Source organism: Dendropsophus ebraccatus, chromosome 5, assembly GCF_027789765.1.
Source record: "Dendropsophus ebraccatus isolate aDenEbr1 chromosome 5, aDenEbr1.pat, whole genome shotgun sequence".
Lineage (NCBI taxonomy): Eukaryota > Metazoa > Chordata > Amphibia > Anura > Hylidae > Dendropsophus > Dendropsophus ebraccatus.
Window position 1 is genome coordinate 113,520,208 of NC_091458.1, and position 15,399 is coordinate 113,535,606.

A 15,399-nucleotide genomic window follows, 5' to 3' on the forward strand; every position below is an offset into this window, starting at 1 on the left:
ACCAGCAGTTGACCCATTTATAGTACATGGGTCCTAAAAAGGTTATCTAGGATTAGAAAAAAGAACAGCTAGGCTGGGTTCACACTGCGTTTTTGCAATCTGTTTAACATATATGTTTTATGGAAAAAACTGATGCAAAAACGCATGGAATTGTGTGTCATACGTTTAGATCCGTTTTCCATTTACCTCCATTATAAAAAAAATAAAGATTCAAAACCGATGCGTTTTTTTACGTACAGAAAAGTATTGTCAACACTACTTTTCTGTACGTTAAAAAGAGAGGGTTCGGTTTAATCCGTTTTTTAATAATGGAAGTCAATTGTATCCCTTTTTTGCATCAGTTTCTTCCATAAAATGTATACGTTGAACAGATTGCAAAAACGCAGTGTAAACCTAGCCTAGCAAAAACAGCACCACAGCTGTCCTCAGGTTGGGTGAGGTGTTGCAATTCAGCTCCATTTACTTTAATGGAACTTGACAGCAAAACCACACCCAAACTGGAGACAAAAAAAGTGCATTTTCTCTGGAAGAAATAGGCCATGTTATTTAAAGCCTGGATAACCCCTTAAATACTAAGCTAAAATACTAGACAAATTCTCCCATATAGATGAGCCACATACATTATTTGCTGCGCTACAGCCAATTAACTTTTTAGACTTTTGGAGACCCTAGGGGAGTCACCCACTGATTTTCTTATAATAGGTCATCAATGTTTGATTCTGGGAAAAACACTTTAAATAACACCATAGATTTGTTTGCCTTATCTTTACACCAAGTCTTTTTTTAGTTACAAATTAGAATTAGATTTTTTGCTTATTCCCAGAATAACTTACAGTCTGTGTTAAAAAAAAAAAAGAATCATTTATAGTTTTCTAAAGCAAAGTAAAGACCAGCTGAGCTAATTGTTCTGGAAATATAATTCCCAGTTTTAAACCACAACTAAGTCATGAAAAAATAAAATTAATGGAATGGATTTTTCAAAGGGTCTCTCCATTGTATAGCAATTCAACAGCCAATGACATTTAAACCACTGTTAATGAACCAGACACTGGGGATATTTTTAACTCTCTGGCCAGTTCACTTGCAATGTGCACAAGTTAAAAGTCATGATAATTTATTCAAATTCATTTCTATGTTAATGATTTCTGAAACAAAAAGTGAACCCAAGGCAATGTTCAGAGAACTATACAAAAAGATAATATGATGAATCTCCTTTACGTGAAGCAAAATTAAACATGGCCACTAAGAAATACAATGCTAACAAAAATGTGTCTGTTGGCTATGGTTTAGTGGATTCTGGAACCAGACAATGACAAATCAGATTTAATGTGCAGTTGTACCCACATTTCTTTTGTACAATTAAGCAAAGATGCCATATACTGGAAATGGGAAAACTTTGGTTTATTCAGAACATGCATTTATGTTCTGCATCTAAATGAATGCATTGGGATTATGAAATAAAACTAAAATAAAGAAAGGTATAGACTTCATTTTAGTCATAGGCTGTAGCTATGTTTTTCCAGACTCCCTCGGGCTGTAGCTAACTTCTTCAGCCACTAGTATTTAAATGCTGATTGATCAGACTTGATCAGACTCGACCCTGCTCGAGTTGCACTCATCTCTAGTTACCACAAAACACCACTATACATATGGTTGGCATGTCATATCATTTGAATTTAGTCTAAATGACGTTAGAACTTCAGATTCTTGGTTGTTTGTCAGTATCTGTATCTACAACTATTCATACAATCAGGTCCCAAGCCTGAAAAATGAGGCACAAAGCCTCTGTGATGGCGGGCTAAACTAAATAGCCCTTCCCACCCTGGTAGTACTAGGCTGCTGCTGCTTGGTTTCATACCTGGCTGGTTATGAAAAAGCGGACACAATGCTCTTTTCTTTTTTAATTGTTAATTAATTTATTTATTTAAAAAAGAAAATTCTTTGTATTCCGCTGCTTTTTGATAACCAGTGAGGTACAAAACCAAGAAGCAGCAGCCCAGTAATACCAAGGTGTAAAGGGCTATTAACACTAAGTTAGAGATACATAAAGCATCTCTAGTTTACTCCAACGCCACTTCTTTCCACAATACAACAAGCAAACTACACACCTTGTATGTTACAATGATAGCTTAATTTGTTTTGTGATAAATGTAGTGCAACAACTATGAAGTTGGTGCTGGCTATATCTTTATGGACAGCAGCCTATAGTCATATTAAAGGGAAACTATTAGCAGGTTAGATCCATCTCACCTGCTGAAATATCTATATAGTGCACAGGGCACTTAGGATGAAGGGAAGTTTCTTAACTTCATACTCAGCATCATTTCTGTGTACTCTATAGGTGAATGTATATGCTAATTAGGTGGTTTGGTGCAGTGGGGGTGGGGCTACTGATCCCCCCCCCCCTCAAGCGGCCTACCCCCTTCTAGTAAATATTCATCTGGCACCATTCCCAGTGCCCCAAACTACCTTATTGGCATACAGATTAAACTACAAAGTACACAAAATCTGTGCTCAGGATAAAAGTAATGGTCCCTTTACAGAGTGATAATTTGCACGAACGATTAATGATTTCGAAGTATGATGTGATATTTAAAAAAAACTCGTTATTACAATCGTTTTAAGATAGCTTAAGCCTATCTCACACATAGGGTGAATCCTTGAAAGACTGTTTACACTAAGCGATCTGCCAATTTTCTGCAAACGACCAACGACGATTTTAGAACATGTTAAAAGATCACGATGAACAATTTATCGCTCGTCGCTTGATCGTACGCAGTGTTTACATGAGACGTTTATCACTCAAATGCTATCGTTATCGCAAAAATTTGAACGATAATTGCTCAGTGTAAAGGGACCATAAGGAACCATAAGTAAAACGCAAAAATAAAAATAATACATTTAAAGGTGTCCACTGCATTTAAGGTGGGGGTTCATATATGGGCCATGTTCACACAACGTAAAAAAAAAAAAAAAAAAAAAGGCGACTGCCTTTTCTTTTTAAAAAGACCGTTATTGCGATGTAATTGACTTCAATGCAATACATTGAAGTCAATGGAATGACAGATGTCTAATGTGCACGGTATATAAAATGAAGGATGTTGTCTACACAAACGTCAAAATAATGATCGTGACAGTTATTTTCTGACATCTTTTGCAAACAGAGGGCGTTATTTTTTTGTTGTTCACACAGGTTTCTTTTCCACCATCCTTGACCCTTTTTACTATTAAATTCAATGGAATTTTTATTTAAAAACACACCCAAAGGCCAAATAGTAAAACCAAACTAGAATAATGTACCGACAGCCGTCATTGCACTGACAGGTGGCCAAACAGCGAAATGACAAATGTCATTTTTAAACTGAAAACGTAATTTTTTCTTTTCAAAAACTGAGAAGAAAAAAATATTGTGTGAACATAGCCATAGAGTTTTTAGGAAAATTTCCACTGCATTTTGTTAGCAGTCTTTTTTTAAAATTCTTTATTTTGTAATCCACAAAAGAGAGGAGGCGAAAACAACACCTCTCCTCCCACATACAATAAGTGACCCAGTAAGGCATACAGCAGAAAAGAAAAACTCTCCATAAGACAATGAGAAATGTCCATAATAATGCAACAACAAAAAGAGTCATGAAATAGGAAACCTTTACAGTGATGCTCGAGGGCAAGAGGGCTTGTTAGCAGCCTTTGAGCCAAAGTCTGAAGTAGATTCAAGAGAATCTACTTCTTGCTTTGGCTAAAAAGCTGTGTTAGAATCTGCTGTGGCATTTTTCCTACAAAAATCTGTGTGTGCAATTACAGTACCTATTATCCAGTGATATGTTTGCTGACATGTTCAGTATTCATAATTTCTTTTTCAAAGTGTATATGCGGTCATATTGATGGGCAGTGAAACAAGGGGAGCAGATTGAATAAAAGCTTTTATAGAAGTGAAAACAATCACTGTAGGCCAAATTGTTACTTACTGGCTTACTGTTGTCCAGCTCCACTAAGAAATGTTCAGGATTACTGTTAACAATCTGCAACTCAAACATTTCCTGTGTAGGGTTCATAAGAGGGACAGAAAGACGAGTCCACCTGTAGGGAAGTAAAAATTGCAAGTTTATACAAGGTTTAACAAAGTCATTTATGGAAATCCTACAGTCAAATTTTAAGGCAAAGAGCATAAAATAAAATTATCATCAGTTATCAGTAAGACCAGTTTCAACCAAAGAAAATCAGCATCTTTGAACCTTTCTTCTTTAAATTTTTTCTTATACATTTACAATAAATTATTCAAATTGTGTTTAAAGTACACCCTGCTCGTCTGATGGGTAGAAAGTGGGCACGCCAAGGAGCGGCCTCCTTCTGCAACTGATCTACCAAATCATTCCAGAAATTATTCCACACAGAAACCTCAGATTCACCGGATTTACTAAGAGGCGTGCACCTCTCAAAAAGTCCAGAGATGGACATGGGGGTAGAGATATAAGTAAGACTTGATAAACCCTCTCCTATCAGATTGGTTTATTCTATAAAAACAAACACATGTGAGCCAATGCAGGATATTACCCATAAAATGGGGGGGGGGGGGGGGGGGTTCTATCATATAGTGGTACAAAACATTTCACTTACTTCCCAAGTTCACAGAATACTTCAGGAATCTTAACAGAATCTGGCTTCTCTGATATTAAATTTAAATTGTACCAGAATTCTTCAAATGCATTACACTGGAAAATCACACTAGAAAAATAAAAATTAGAAGTTTAAATAAGTACACATTATAACAATACATTCGCTGCCCCCCCCCGCCCCCCTCTTTTTCTAGAAATCAATGCTGATTTCAATAATGTTCCACCATCACTAGTCCCGACCCCCCCGTTAGAGCCCCCTATACTCACGTAACCCCGCCGGGTCCCGCTTCTGGATCCGGTCAGGTCATGGAGATCTCAGCCGCTGCAGCCCGGCGCACGCGCTGAGAGAGGAGTCCAACGCTCATAGAGAATGATGGAGCGCTGGACTCTCCTGTCTTTTTCCATGAGTGTTGGACTCATCTGAGGAGCGCGCGCCCGGCTTCGGGCGACGATATCTCCGTGACCCGACCACCTCCAGAAGCTGGACCGGGCGGGATTAGGTGAGTATAGGGGCTCTAACGGGGGGTCAGGAGCCTGTCACCCCGTCACCGGGGGTGACAGGTCCTCTTTAAGTGAACGTAGTGAAGGGGGGGGGGGTCAAAAGAACATCAGGGGGCACCATAACACATATGTAACGACTATAAATAAAAACAAGTGACAATTTTATAAATCGTTCCAGGTGAAGTTAGGTTTTGCATGTTGTAAGGACACCATATTTTTGCTATATAGATCTTTGACTTAGCATATACATAGTAAACTAATCACAGAATACTTTAGAAGATACAGTATACCATTGATTTTGTCATTATAACAAACAGCAGCCATTTCTAGAAGCAGTAGTTAGCCTATAGGGCTGCAAGTTGGAAAAAGATGCAGTCTGGCCTTTCATATAAAATTTTACTTACCTCCCATTAGAAATCCCCGTTTTAGTTGGAGAAAACTTTGCTACATAAGAAAATGTCTCTCTTGGATTCAAAATAAAAACATCATCCCCAGTGACGCCATCACCATTCAGTAGCACATGGAAATGTAGGATATCCATTGATGGATTAGTAATTGGTATATTTATTCCGACAGAGTTCTGAAAAGAGATGAGGTGAATATTATATCCCCAGTATATACCATTTATGCAACATCCTGCAACACTTGATAGTCACAAGGTAAAAAGACCATAAGTTCAGTCCATTCAGATAAGAAAACCCCATTTGCTATCCAGTAACTTATCAGTTTCCTATCCTCTATTAACAATAAACCACTAAACTGGAATAAGTTATACATGTGCAGGAAAACATGAGGCTTCCCCTAGTTTTTACAGTGTTGATGATGTTAGGGGTACTCCGGCATGAAAAATGCTTGATATACAGTAGTGCTACAGTTATATAGAAAATATTTAAAAAATATATTCTTACCTCACCACACTCCCCCAAAGTCTTCCTGCAATGTTTTTGGGTCCCCCGGCTGACGATCCCACTGCCACTTCTGGGATGGTCTCTGCAGTGACAGTGACGATCTCAGCAGTGATTGGCTGGATGGACTGTTACCGTGAAGAGCCTGTCTCAGAAGTGGCTGTGGGATTGTTCAGAAAGGGACCCAAAAACACCTGTTAAGCATCAGGGACAGGATGACACAGACAGGTGAGCCATGATGCTGGCATCCAATCCCGCTGTCCTTGCCTACTTGCCTCAGGAGCCTTAGGCGGCAACATACAACTGGTCGACAAACGCAAACCCCAGCCGCAGCTACAACAAATGAATAGCGCCACAGCGCCATAGAAACCAGGCTGGCTGCTAGGGATACCTTCGGCATGCCCCCAGCTACAGGCCTGACCGGTTACCAAGGAGGCAGTTGGTGTCTCCTGGAGGCCCGGCCATTTTTCAGCTTTGGAACAAGAAAAAATAACTAGGGAAACTAGTGGAGGATAATCTTTCTTTATGACACCATAAGAAAGTAAATGTTCGTCTTCCTTTTGTACTATATCTTGCTATTAATGTATTAACCAGCTTATATATAAATTTATAGAATTGAATTTCAAAGACCTGTTGTAGATGTATATGGGTGGAATTTTACAACTTTTGGTATCTCTAAAGTATGAAAATAGCAGGGATTTGGCCAATAATGATTATCTGTATTCCATATACATGTATCTTTTGAGCAGGAGTGTGTGTTTTTTGGGCATTTATTATAAGTGTAAAGGACTGGTAAAAAATATTACGTGGGGTGTTTAAAATAGGGGTAAGGACCCGAGACAGAGAACGGAGGTCGGGATTCTGAGGAAAAAAAAGAAAGACGTTTAACTTTTCTCTGGGTATGTAATTAAACCAGTGTTTTATTGGTCTCTACTAAATAATGAATATTAGCACTGGAGATGTAGCACCTTGAAAGTATTTGTCTTTTCAAGAAAGTATTGTTTTATATTAGATATTTGGTAAATCACTACAGGTTCATTTCTTATGCATTTGACTCTTTAATAAAATAGACATTTAATTGCACTTTGTTATCGATAGGAAATGTTAGTTCAGGAAACACCAAAGTACAGCCAGACACTGCTTCATTATCTGGGGAGTATGCCTATAGGTCTGAATAATGAACCTCAATCTGTATATCTAGAACTGCTAGTGGAAGATCAATAGTGCAAAGAGAAAAAAAAAAGTGACTTAAAGATTTATGTACTAACCCCTAAACATCTAAACTCTTTCCGTAAAATATAGAGACCATATAGAATTACAGTTTGAGAATACCGAGAAATTAGTTACACAGCATGATCTAAACCTCACTTATAGTTGACTGTGGAGGAAAGCAGTTCTTATGTCCAGAACACAAAGGGGGAGATTTATCAAATTGGTGTAGAATTGCCTTAATTGGGGCTAGCAACCAATCAGATTCCGCCTTTCATTTTTCAAATAATCTGTGAGGATTGAAAGGTGGAATCTGATTGGTTGCTAGGGGCAACTTAGACAGTTCTACTTTACACCAGTTTGGTAAATCTCCCCCATAGTGTGGAATTGACACACTAGTCTTAGGGTGCGTTCACATGTACAGGATCAGCAGCAGATTTAAGGGCGCAGATTTGATTCTATGTTCAGTTATTTCGATCAAATCTGCTGCAGATCCTGTAGGTGTGAACTCACCCTTCTTTACTTAAAGCGACTCTGTACCCACAATCTATCCCCCCCAAAACACTTTTACCTTCAGATAGCTGCTTTTAATCCAAGATCTGTCCTGGGGTCCATTTGGCAGGTGATGCAATTAATGTCCTAAAAAACAACTTTTAAATTTGCAGCCCTGGCGTGGCCTAGAGTATCTGTGCCCTAACTTTGCACCACCCCTTCGTCCCTCCTCCCCACTCTCTTCATTATTAGGAATGCCACTGGCAGGATTTTTTTCTATTCCTCTGCAGTAAACACTGCACAGGTGCCTTAACAATACAGCCCATGTGCCGTGTTTTCACAGCTGATAAATAGGAGAATACCTGCCAGGGGCATTCCTAATGATGAAGAGGGCAGAAAGGAGGGACAGAGAGGTTGTGCCAGCCTAATCGTGCTTTTTGCGATAATTCGCCCGATCGCACGATTAACGATTTTGAATGAACAATGTGTTTTTTATAACGATCAGCGTTTAGACAGAACGATGCATCGTACGGAAAAATCATTTTGCAATCGTTTTGCAATCGCTTCAGCCTATCTCACACATAGGTTAAATCGGTGAACGGCTGTTTAGACTGAACGATCTGCGAATTTTTTGCAAACAACGAACTACAATTTAACAACATGTTAAAAGATCAAAATGAACGATTTCTCGCTCGCCGCTTGATCATTTGCACCGTTTACACGTACGATTATCGTTCGAATCCGATTGTTATCGTGCAAATTCGAACGATAATCGTTCCGTCTAAAAGCACCATAATGCACAGACAGTTTTGCACAGGGCTGCAAGTTTAAAAGTTGGTTTTTTTTTGGACAATAACGGCATTACCTGCCGAACAGAAACCAGGACAGATCTTGGATTAAAAGCAGCTATCCGAAGGTACAAGTGGTTTGGGCAGGGGAACAGATTGTGGGTACAGAGTTGCTTAAAAAAACAGGTTGTGTGAGCATAGCCTTAAAGGGGTAGTGCGGCGCTAAAAAATTATTCACAGAATAACACACATTACAAAGTGTCCCCCCTCCGCCATATCATAACTGTGCTCAGCCGCGATTAATAATAATTTTTTAGTTCGAATAATTTTTTAGCACCGCACTACCCCTGCTGGCTTCCATTTCCCTGACTGTGCACTGAGTTTCTGAAATCTACACTAGCACTAAGCTAGCATCGATTTCAGGTACAATCTATGCTACCTCTGTATTATAAGCAATCTGGTGTTGCAGGAGGCCAAGTTCTGCTCACTTGGCAAGCAAAATGTAAAGATTTAAGTTAAAAAACTTGTGCAAAAAATGTGTGACTTCCACAGTCGGTTTCTAGCAAATAATTATTCCCCTCCATAGTTTTATTAGGAGGGGTTAATACTGATATTTTAGTTCTGAAAATATATATCAGAAGTCAATTCTATCACACGTCAATTCTTTCGGCGGAATGCGGAATCAGCCGGCCCATAGAATGGTGTTTATAGAGCCGGCGGAAAGCCACGCGGCCGTGCGCGCGTACAGGCGACAGAATTCTGCAGAATTTATCCGCAAGACTTCCTCCGTGTGAACCCACCCTCATTCTGCAGGTGGAAGAAGGTAGGTGACTGCATGGCACCTCTAGAGCCTCTACTATGAACTATTGCCCTTACTGCACTCCCAACATTCTGGCTATTCTGTTGGCCCTACAGACATTATAATGTCCAGGCAAGAATTCTGATTAATGTTTATGAGCAGCACATGCTTATGAACAGCATCACAAGTATTACAGTTATTCCCACAATCCTTCTACATCTGAACTGTAGGGGCCTTTGAGTCTTTTACCAATCACCAGGTAATAAACATAGAATGCAAATTATGCATTAAGTCAATGCAAATGAAAGTCTGTTTAGTTTCTTGCAGGAAGAGCTTTTTACAGTCAGCATGAAATATGCAGAGCAGTCTCAGGAGCAACTCTATAAGACGAAAGTAGAAGGTTGTCAGCAAGAAAACCCCAGGGCTCCTATCATGTGGGAGAATTTCATGAACATACTGCTAGTTAGAAATCTCCATACACATCATATTCACATGACAGAAACTAATATAGACTTTTTATTATATCAATAGAAATATTAGGATTGCATAGTAAGCCTCTTTTGGATTATACACAATACCAGTAGCTAATTGTCGACAAAAAAAGACCACTTAGGAAATATTATAAGGCCAGACTAGGTGGACTTTCTTATTTTAGGACTTACCACATCTGCTGGACTTTGTTCCAAGCATCTAGTACTCTTTTAGTGAAATAAAATTTTCACAAGTGGCTTTTGAACTCTCAACTAACCACAGATGGTTGTTGTGCTCTTTCTTTCTGAACCTTATTTAGGCCTTTAACATATTTAAAGTGTCACTATCATTATAACTTGCAAAATCTAAATTAACAGTAGATGTGATATAAAGCAAGTTTTAAATTTACATTATTCACTTTTTAGTTCTCATGCTGTAAAACAAAGCTATACTTACTTGTATCCAGGTCCAGTCTCCCGAAGGCAGCTTTTTAGTCTTGTGCTGGTTGAAAAAAAGAGACTAAACACATGAAGTCCTGGCCAGTACAGAGAGTCACAGCTCAATGTGTCCATCAATCACATGACTGCCTTCTCAGTGACCACAGATGTCCTGGGAAACACGGGATTTCAGGTGTTTAAACTCTTTGAAAAAAAGGGTCTAAAACACAGGAAGTGCCGTGTTTGTCATGATAACTAAAAATAATGAATGTATATTGCAAACTTGCATTATATTATATCTCCTGTTGATTTAGATTTTGAAAGTTATAACAACAGGTACACTTTAAAGGTTTCAATCACACACCCCCTTTCCCTTCTTTCCTCCATACTATACAGATTTAATTTCTTAAGTCTTTTATGATTCAAACCATCCACCATCTTTGTAGCCAGTCTTTGGACCCATTCTATTTTATCAACATCTTTATATAAGTAAGGTCTCCAGAACTGAACACAGTACTCCAGATGTGGTCTACAGCTATATACTGCAGGATCACAATCTCCCTCTTCCTACTGGTTATACCTTTACATATACAGCCCAGCATTCCAATAGCTTTCACTATTACCTGGCTGCACTGGTGACCTATATTAAGGCTGTCAAAAAGCAGTGCCTCTTTGCACAACCCTATTGCACACTTTTGTGTCATCAGAAAACAGACCTTCTTTTATGTTACTTACAAAGATATTAAAAAGAACGGGACCCAGAACAGACCCTTGAGGTACACCACTTGTAACCAATCTGCTCAGAATAAACTCCATTAATAGCAATCCTCTGATATCTATCCTTCTCTGGGGTGAACACCAGCTGGATCCATTGTCTTTTACATTTAGCTTATACAGCATGTTATGTATTTGTTTTTCCTTGCACAGAAAATATAGTTTACAATTTATGTGTCAAATCGAATAAATTAAGGGCCATGGATCATTTAGCAAGATGCATTGACACTGGATACATATTTTGGCACCATGAAGTTAAAGCGTTCATATAAACTTCTAAAATCCAGTATAGGGGACATTAAATTACTGAAAGCCCTGCACAGATCATATTAGAACTTCATTTAGCTTGGATGGTTAAATTAAATTATGCACAAAATAACACACACATCTGCCTTAATGGAATGCATAAATCAAATGATTACGCCACTAAATATAGATAATTTTACACTCAGACAGGGCACAGTCACAATGGGCTGAAATCGGCGGAGCAGAAAAATCTTGCATCCTGCAGTTTGTATGTCTGTATGTGACAAATGTTTTTACAGTATATGGAAACTAGTCATGTAAGGCAAACTGTAATGTTGATAGATTTGTGTTGACTGTATCAGCAGTAAGCCTGTTAACTGTCAAGTCTGAAAAACCAAATCATTAGTTTTGGATTGGCATGCTGGCTTCATTTCTTTCTCACTGACACTTTTGGGACTGGTTATGAAATGGCAATCATGTCAGTGAATGTTCATGAATAAAATGATTGCTTAAAGCAAGTGGGAGCTTCTGCATAGCTCGCCCTGATTTATAAATGTAACTATCATCAGTACTTCGGGGCCACTGGGGTTAGTCATTAGGCTCTTTCCTTTCTAGCTATTTTTATCCCTATTGTGTTTTTGATTATTTAGCAAATGAATAAAGCAATTATTATTATTATTCTGGCATACATATAAAGAATAGCATTGCCTGGGGCATTACAGTTGAGGATTCTATGTAAGATCATAATTTATAAATAGTTTGGGATTTTTACAAAGGAGGACGACCAATCTCCCCCCCCCCCTACACACACTTGGGAACTAAAACCATCATAAACCCTTCAACAATTGTACATGGTTTTGAATCCAAGTTGTATATTATTAATGTAACATGTTACGGCACAGGTTCTCTCTTCCACTGAAACCGTATCTATTGGGGTATGCCACTAACAGATAGTTTTAAACCAATCAAAGAACAATGGACATGTGTCAGAAAGGAGTCTTTATTAAAGCAGTTATCCAGCAAAATAGATTTGTAACTTACTTTTATTTAACAATCTCAAATATTCCAATCTTCAAATCTTCCTCTGTCCTGCAGGAGATACTGCTCTCTGCTGACATCCCTGTCTGAGACAGGAACTGTCCAGAGCAGCAGCAAATCCACTCAGAAAACCTTTCCTGCCCTGGACAGTTCCTATCTTGGACAGAGATGTCAGCAGAGAGCACTGTGTCAGACTGAAAAGAAAACAATACTTCCTGCAGGACATACAGCAGCTGAAAAATATGGGAAGACTTGAGATTTTTAAATAGAAGTAAATCACAAATCTATATAACTTTCTGAAGCCAACTGATTTGAAAATGATTTTCACTGGATAACCCATTTAAGGAGGACCAGACAACTATCCTAACATATGTGTTTTAGTTAATACTTTTCTTAAAACTCTGCATGATGCTTCTACTCTGTTATTTCCCCTGGAAATGTATAATGGGGTTCTTCTAATTCTGCTTGTCAATGAGACATGTCCTGACAAACTCTGAGACTAACCAGGGACATAAAGTGTTAACTTAACCACGCGCATTAGGTTAATGTCAGCCAATACAAATTATTTTAATGGGGCTGGCCAACTATCCAATGTGTGGGGGTCTCCCAAATTTCCCCCATGGCAGATGTCAGGGGAGGTAGAGATCGAACAGTTGAATTTCAACTTCATGCGCCTTTTGTTCTCAGGGAAGATAAGCCACTACCAGAGGAGTCTTGCAGCAGCTTTCCTGCCTCTTCCCATTATTTCTCCCTATTTGTATGCTTGGCCAAGCAGCAGCATGTATATATGGTGTCTCAGATATTTTAATGCATTCACAATATCTACCATACATGTTTAACAGCTACTAGTTTATAGTATTCTTTTGGTTTTACAGATACTGTTCTACCTAATTTTTTCCAGTCCTGAGAAACAATGTACTGAGAATGAAAGGAAAACACTTAGAGCAGTTGCTTCTGATATTTTAATAATCTTGACATTATACATGGTTTGTCAAAAGGCTACAGGGCTTTATAGCAGAAAACCCACTTCAAGAACATCACAGAACACTTCCATCATTTTCCTACTTACATCCCTTGGCTAGAAGTCTAAATTGTCTCTATATGTTCAGAACAAGGGTCTGATACATGTTGGCATGCTAAGATTTGGGATCGAGAGAAGCTAAAAATATATGCAGTAAACACAAAAAAATCCAACGCCACTTTATTTCTCTTCACCACATTATGACGTGTATACAGTACATACATAAATGTAGCTAGCACCTACATTAACGTTAGCAAGTAAATCTGACAAAATGTGTAATGCTATTAGCATAATACATTTTACAAGGAGTAGGAACATCTGCATTTGTCAGATATCTGTAACCCATTGCATAGTTTTTACGGTGACCTACACTATTAGCGTATAGTGTCCTGGAAACTACAGTAGAAACAGTAAACTAGGGGTGCTTTATGCATTCATATCTTACTGTCAGTAGATTATAGGGGAGGGTAAATCCCCATCCTAACTACAGTAAGCCAATGCTTGGCTTGTCAACTCTTAGGCAGTAGCAGAAGTAGACAAAGAAACATTATTATTATTTGACTATAAGGGTTAATGAGAGGCCCTGGTGGTTTATTTCAATAAGGTTTTTTTTTAATTATTTTTAACACGTTTTTTTTTTTAACTTACTTTTAACTGTGACTTAGTAGTCTGGTAGAGTTTATCAATTATTAAGCCAGGGCTTATTGTTAGCCTATAAAACAGCTTAAAATAACTATCCACCCTTATTACCCCAGTTCCCACCGTCACAGGGGTATTGGAAAGAGCCACTTACCAGCAGAGGCAAATCATCAAAAATAGTGGCTTATGTTACAAATGTTTGTCCTTAAATAGAAGTATTGTTTTACCGAATTACAATAACTGTTTATACCTGGTGTGATAACAATGGGCTTGGATGCTGTGTTGTAAAGAGCTGTGTCTCATAATATAATTGGGGTCATGATGTATTTTATTAGTTGTATTGTACTTTGTCTTGTTCTTGCACTTATGATATTTAATGTTTATGAATTAATAACAGTTAATAAAAGCTGAAGGAGAAAGTAGTTCTATTTCCTGGTGACTTTAAAGATCTGTAAAGTTTAGGTTTACCTTATATTATATTTAGGCTTGTATATTGTAAAAATGCATCTATAGCAATGGACTGCTATTATGTGAAGTGAGATCAATATGATAATGCAGGCAAGCCACTGATAATGTGTTCTGGGTCAGCTGTGCTAAAGGCAGAATACAAGCTCAATAGCTGATGAGTTACAGCTGATTTAACAGGAAGCAGCCATTATCACAGGGTTCACTGACTGGGTTTCTTTCATAGCAGGAAAGCAGATTTTGACAGTTATCCCAATATAAGTCACCTAGAAATAGATTAACCATTTTCTTAAAATGTACAAACTGGAACATTGTGGTTTGATAAAAACTGGTATTTTACTTGCCAGTCTCTAGCTGTGACTGAGTAAATTGCTACAATTCTATTAAAAAGCACACACCATGTGCAGCAAATTCAACTCTGGTTATGATGTAGATTTATGGTCCCTTTACACAGAACGATTATAGTTCAAATTTTTGAGATAACGATCCCATTTGAGCGATAATCGGTTCGTGTAAACACAGCTAACGATCAAGCTATGAGCGAGAAATCATTCTTTGTGATCTTTCAACATGTTCTCAAATGGTCCTTGGTCATTCGCTGAAAATTCGCAGAGCGCTTTGTCTAAACAGTTTTTCACCGATTTACCCTATGTGTGAGATGGGCTTAAGCGATCTTAAAATTATCGCAATAACGATTTTTTCAAACGATATATTGTTCCATCTAAACGCTGATAGTTGTAAAAAACACATTGTTACTTCAAAATCGTAATCGTTCAATTGGGCAAATTATCGCTTGTGCAATCAGTTTGGATCTGTTTTTACACTGACTTTCATTATATATATATATATATATATATATATATATTTGTTTCTTTTTTAGCGTACACAAAAACATGGGTGACCACGTTTTTGTGTACATTAAAAGTAACCATGTTAAATACAGTGTGGATATGTTAAATAGAGTGCAAGAAAGCAATGTGAACCCAGATAAGGCTGTAAAA

The 15,399-nt window shown here is 38.0% G+C and overlaps 1 protein-coding gene across 3 annotated transcripts in view; it reads right to left on the reverse strand.

The window, feature by feature from the left end:
• Nucleotides 1–15,399, reverse strand: part of CFAP47 (cilia and flagella associated protein 47) — a 313,997-nt gene that overhangs the window by 75,728 nt on the left and 222,870 nt on the right. For all 3 annotated transcript variants that reach the window (XM_069971016.1, XM_069971013.1, XM_069971015.1), the window contains exons 53-55: nt 5,519–5,694; nt 4,615–4,722; nt 3,966–4,077 (exon numbers count right to left, since the gene is read on the reverse strand). In XM_069971016.1, the coding sequence (XP_069827117.1) occupies nt 3,966–4,077; nt 4,615–4,722; nt 5,519–5,694 (396 nt within the window). The remainder of the gene's footprint in view (nt 1–3,965; nt 4,078–4,614; nt 4,723–5,518; nt 5,695–15,399) is intronic.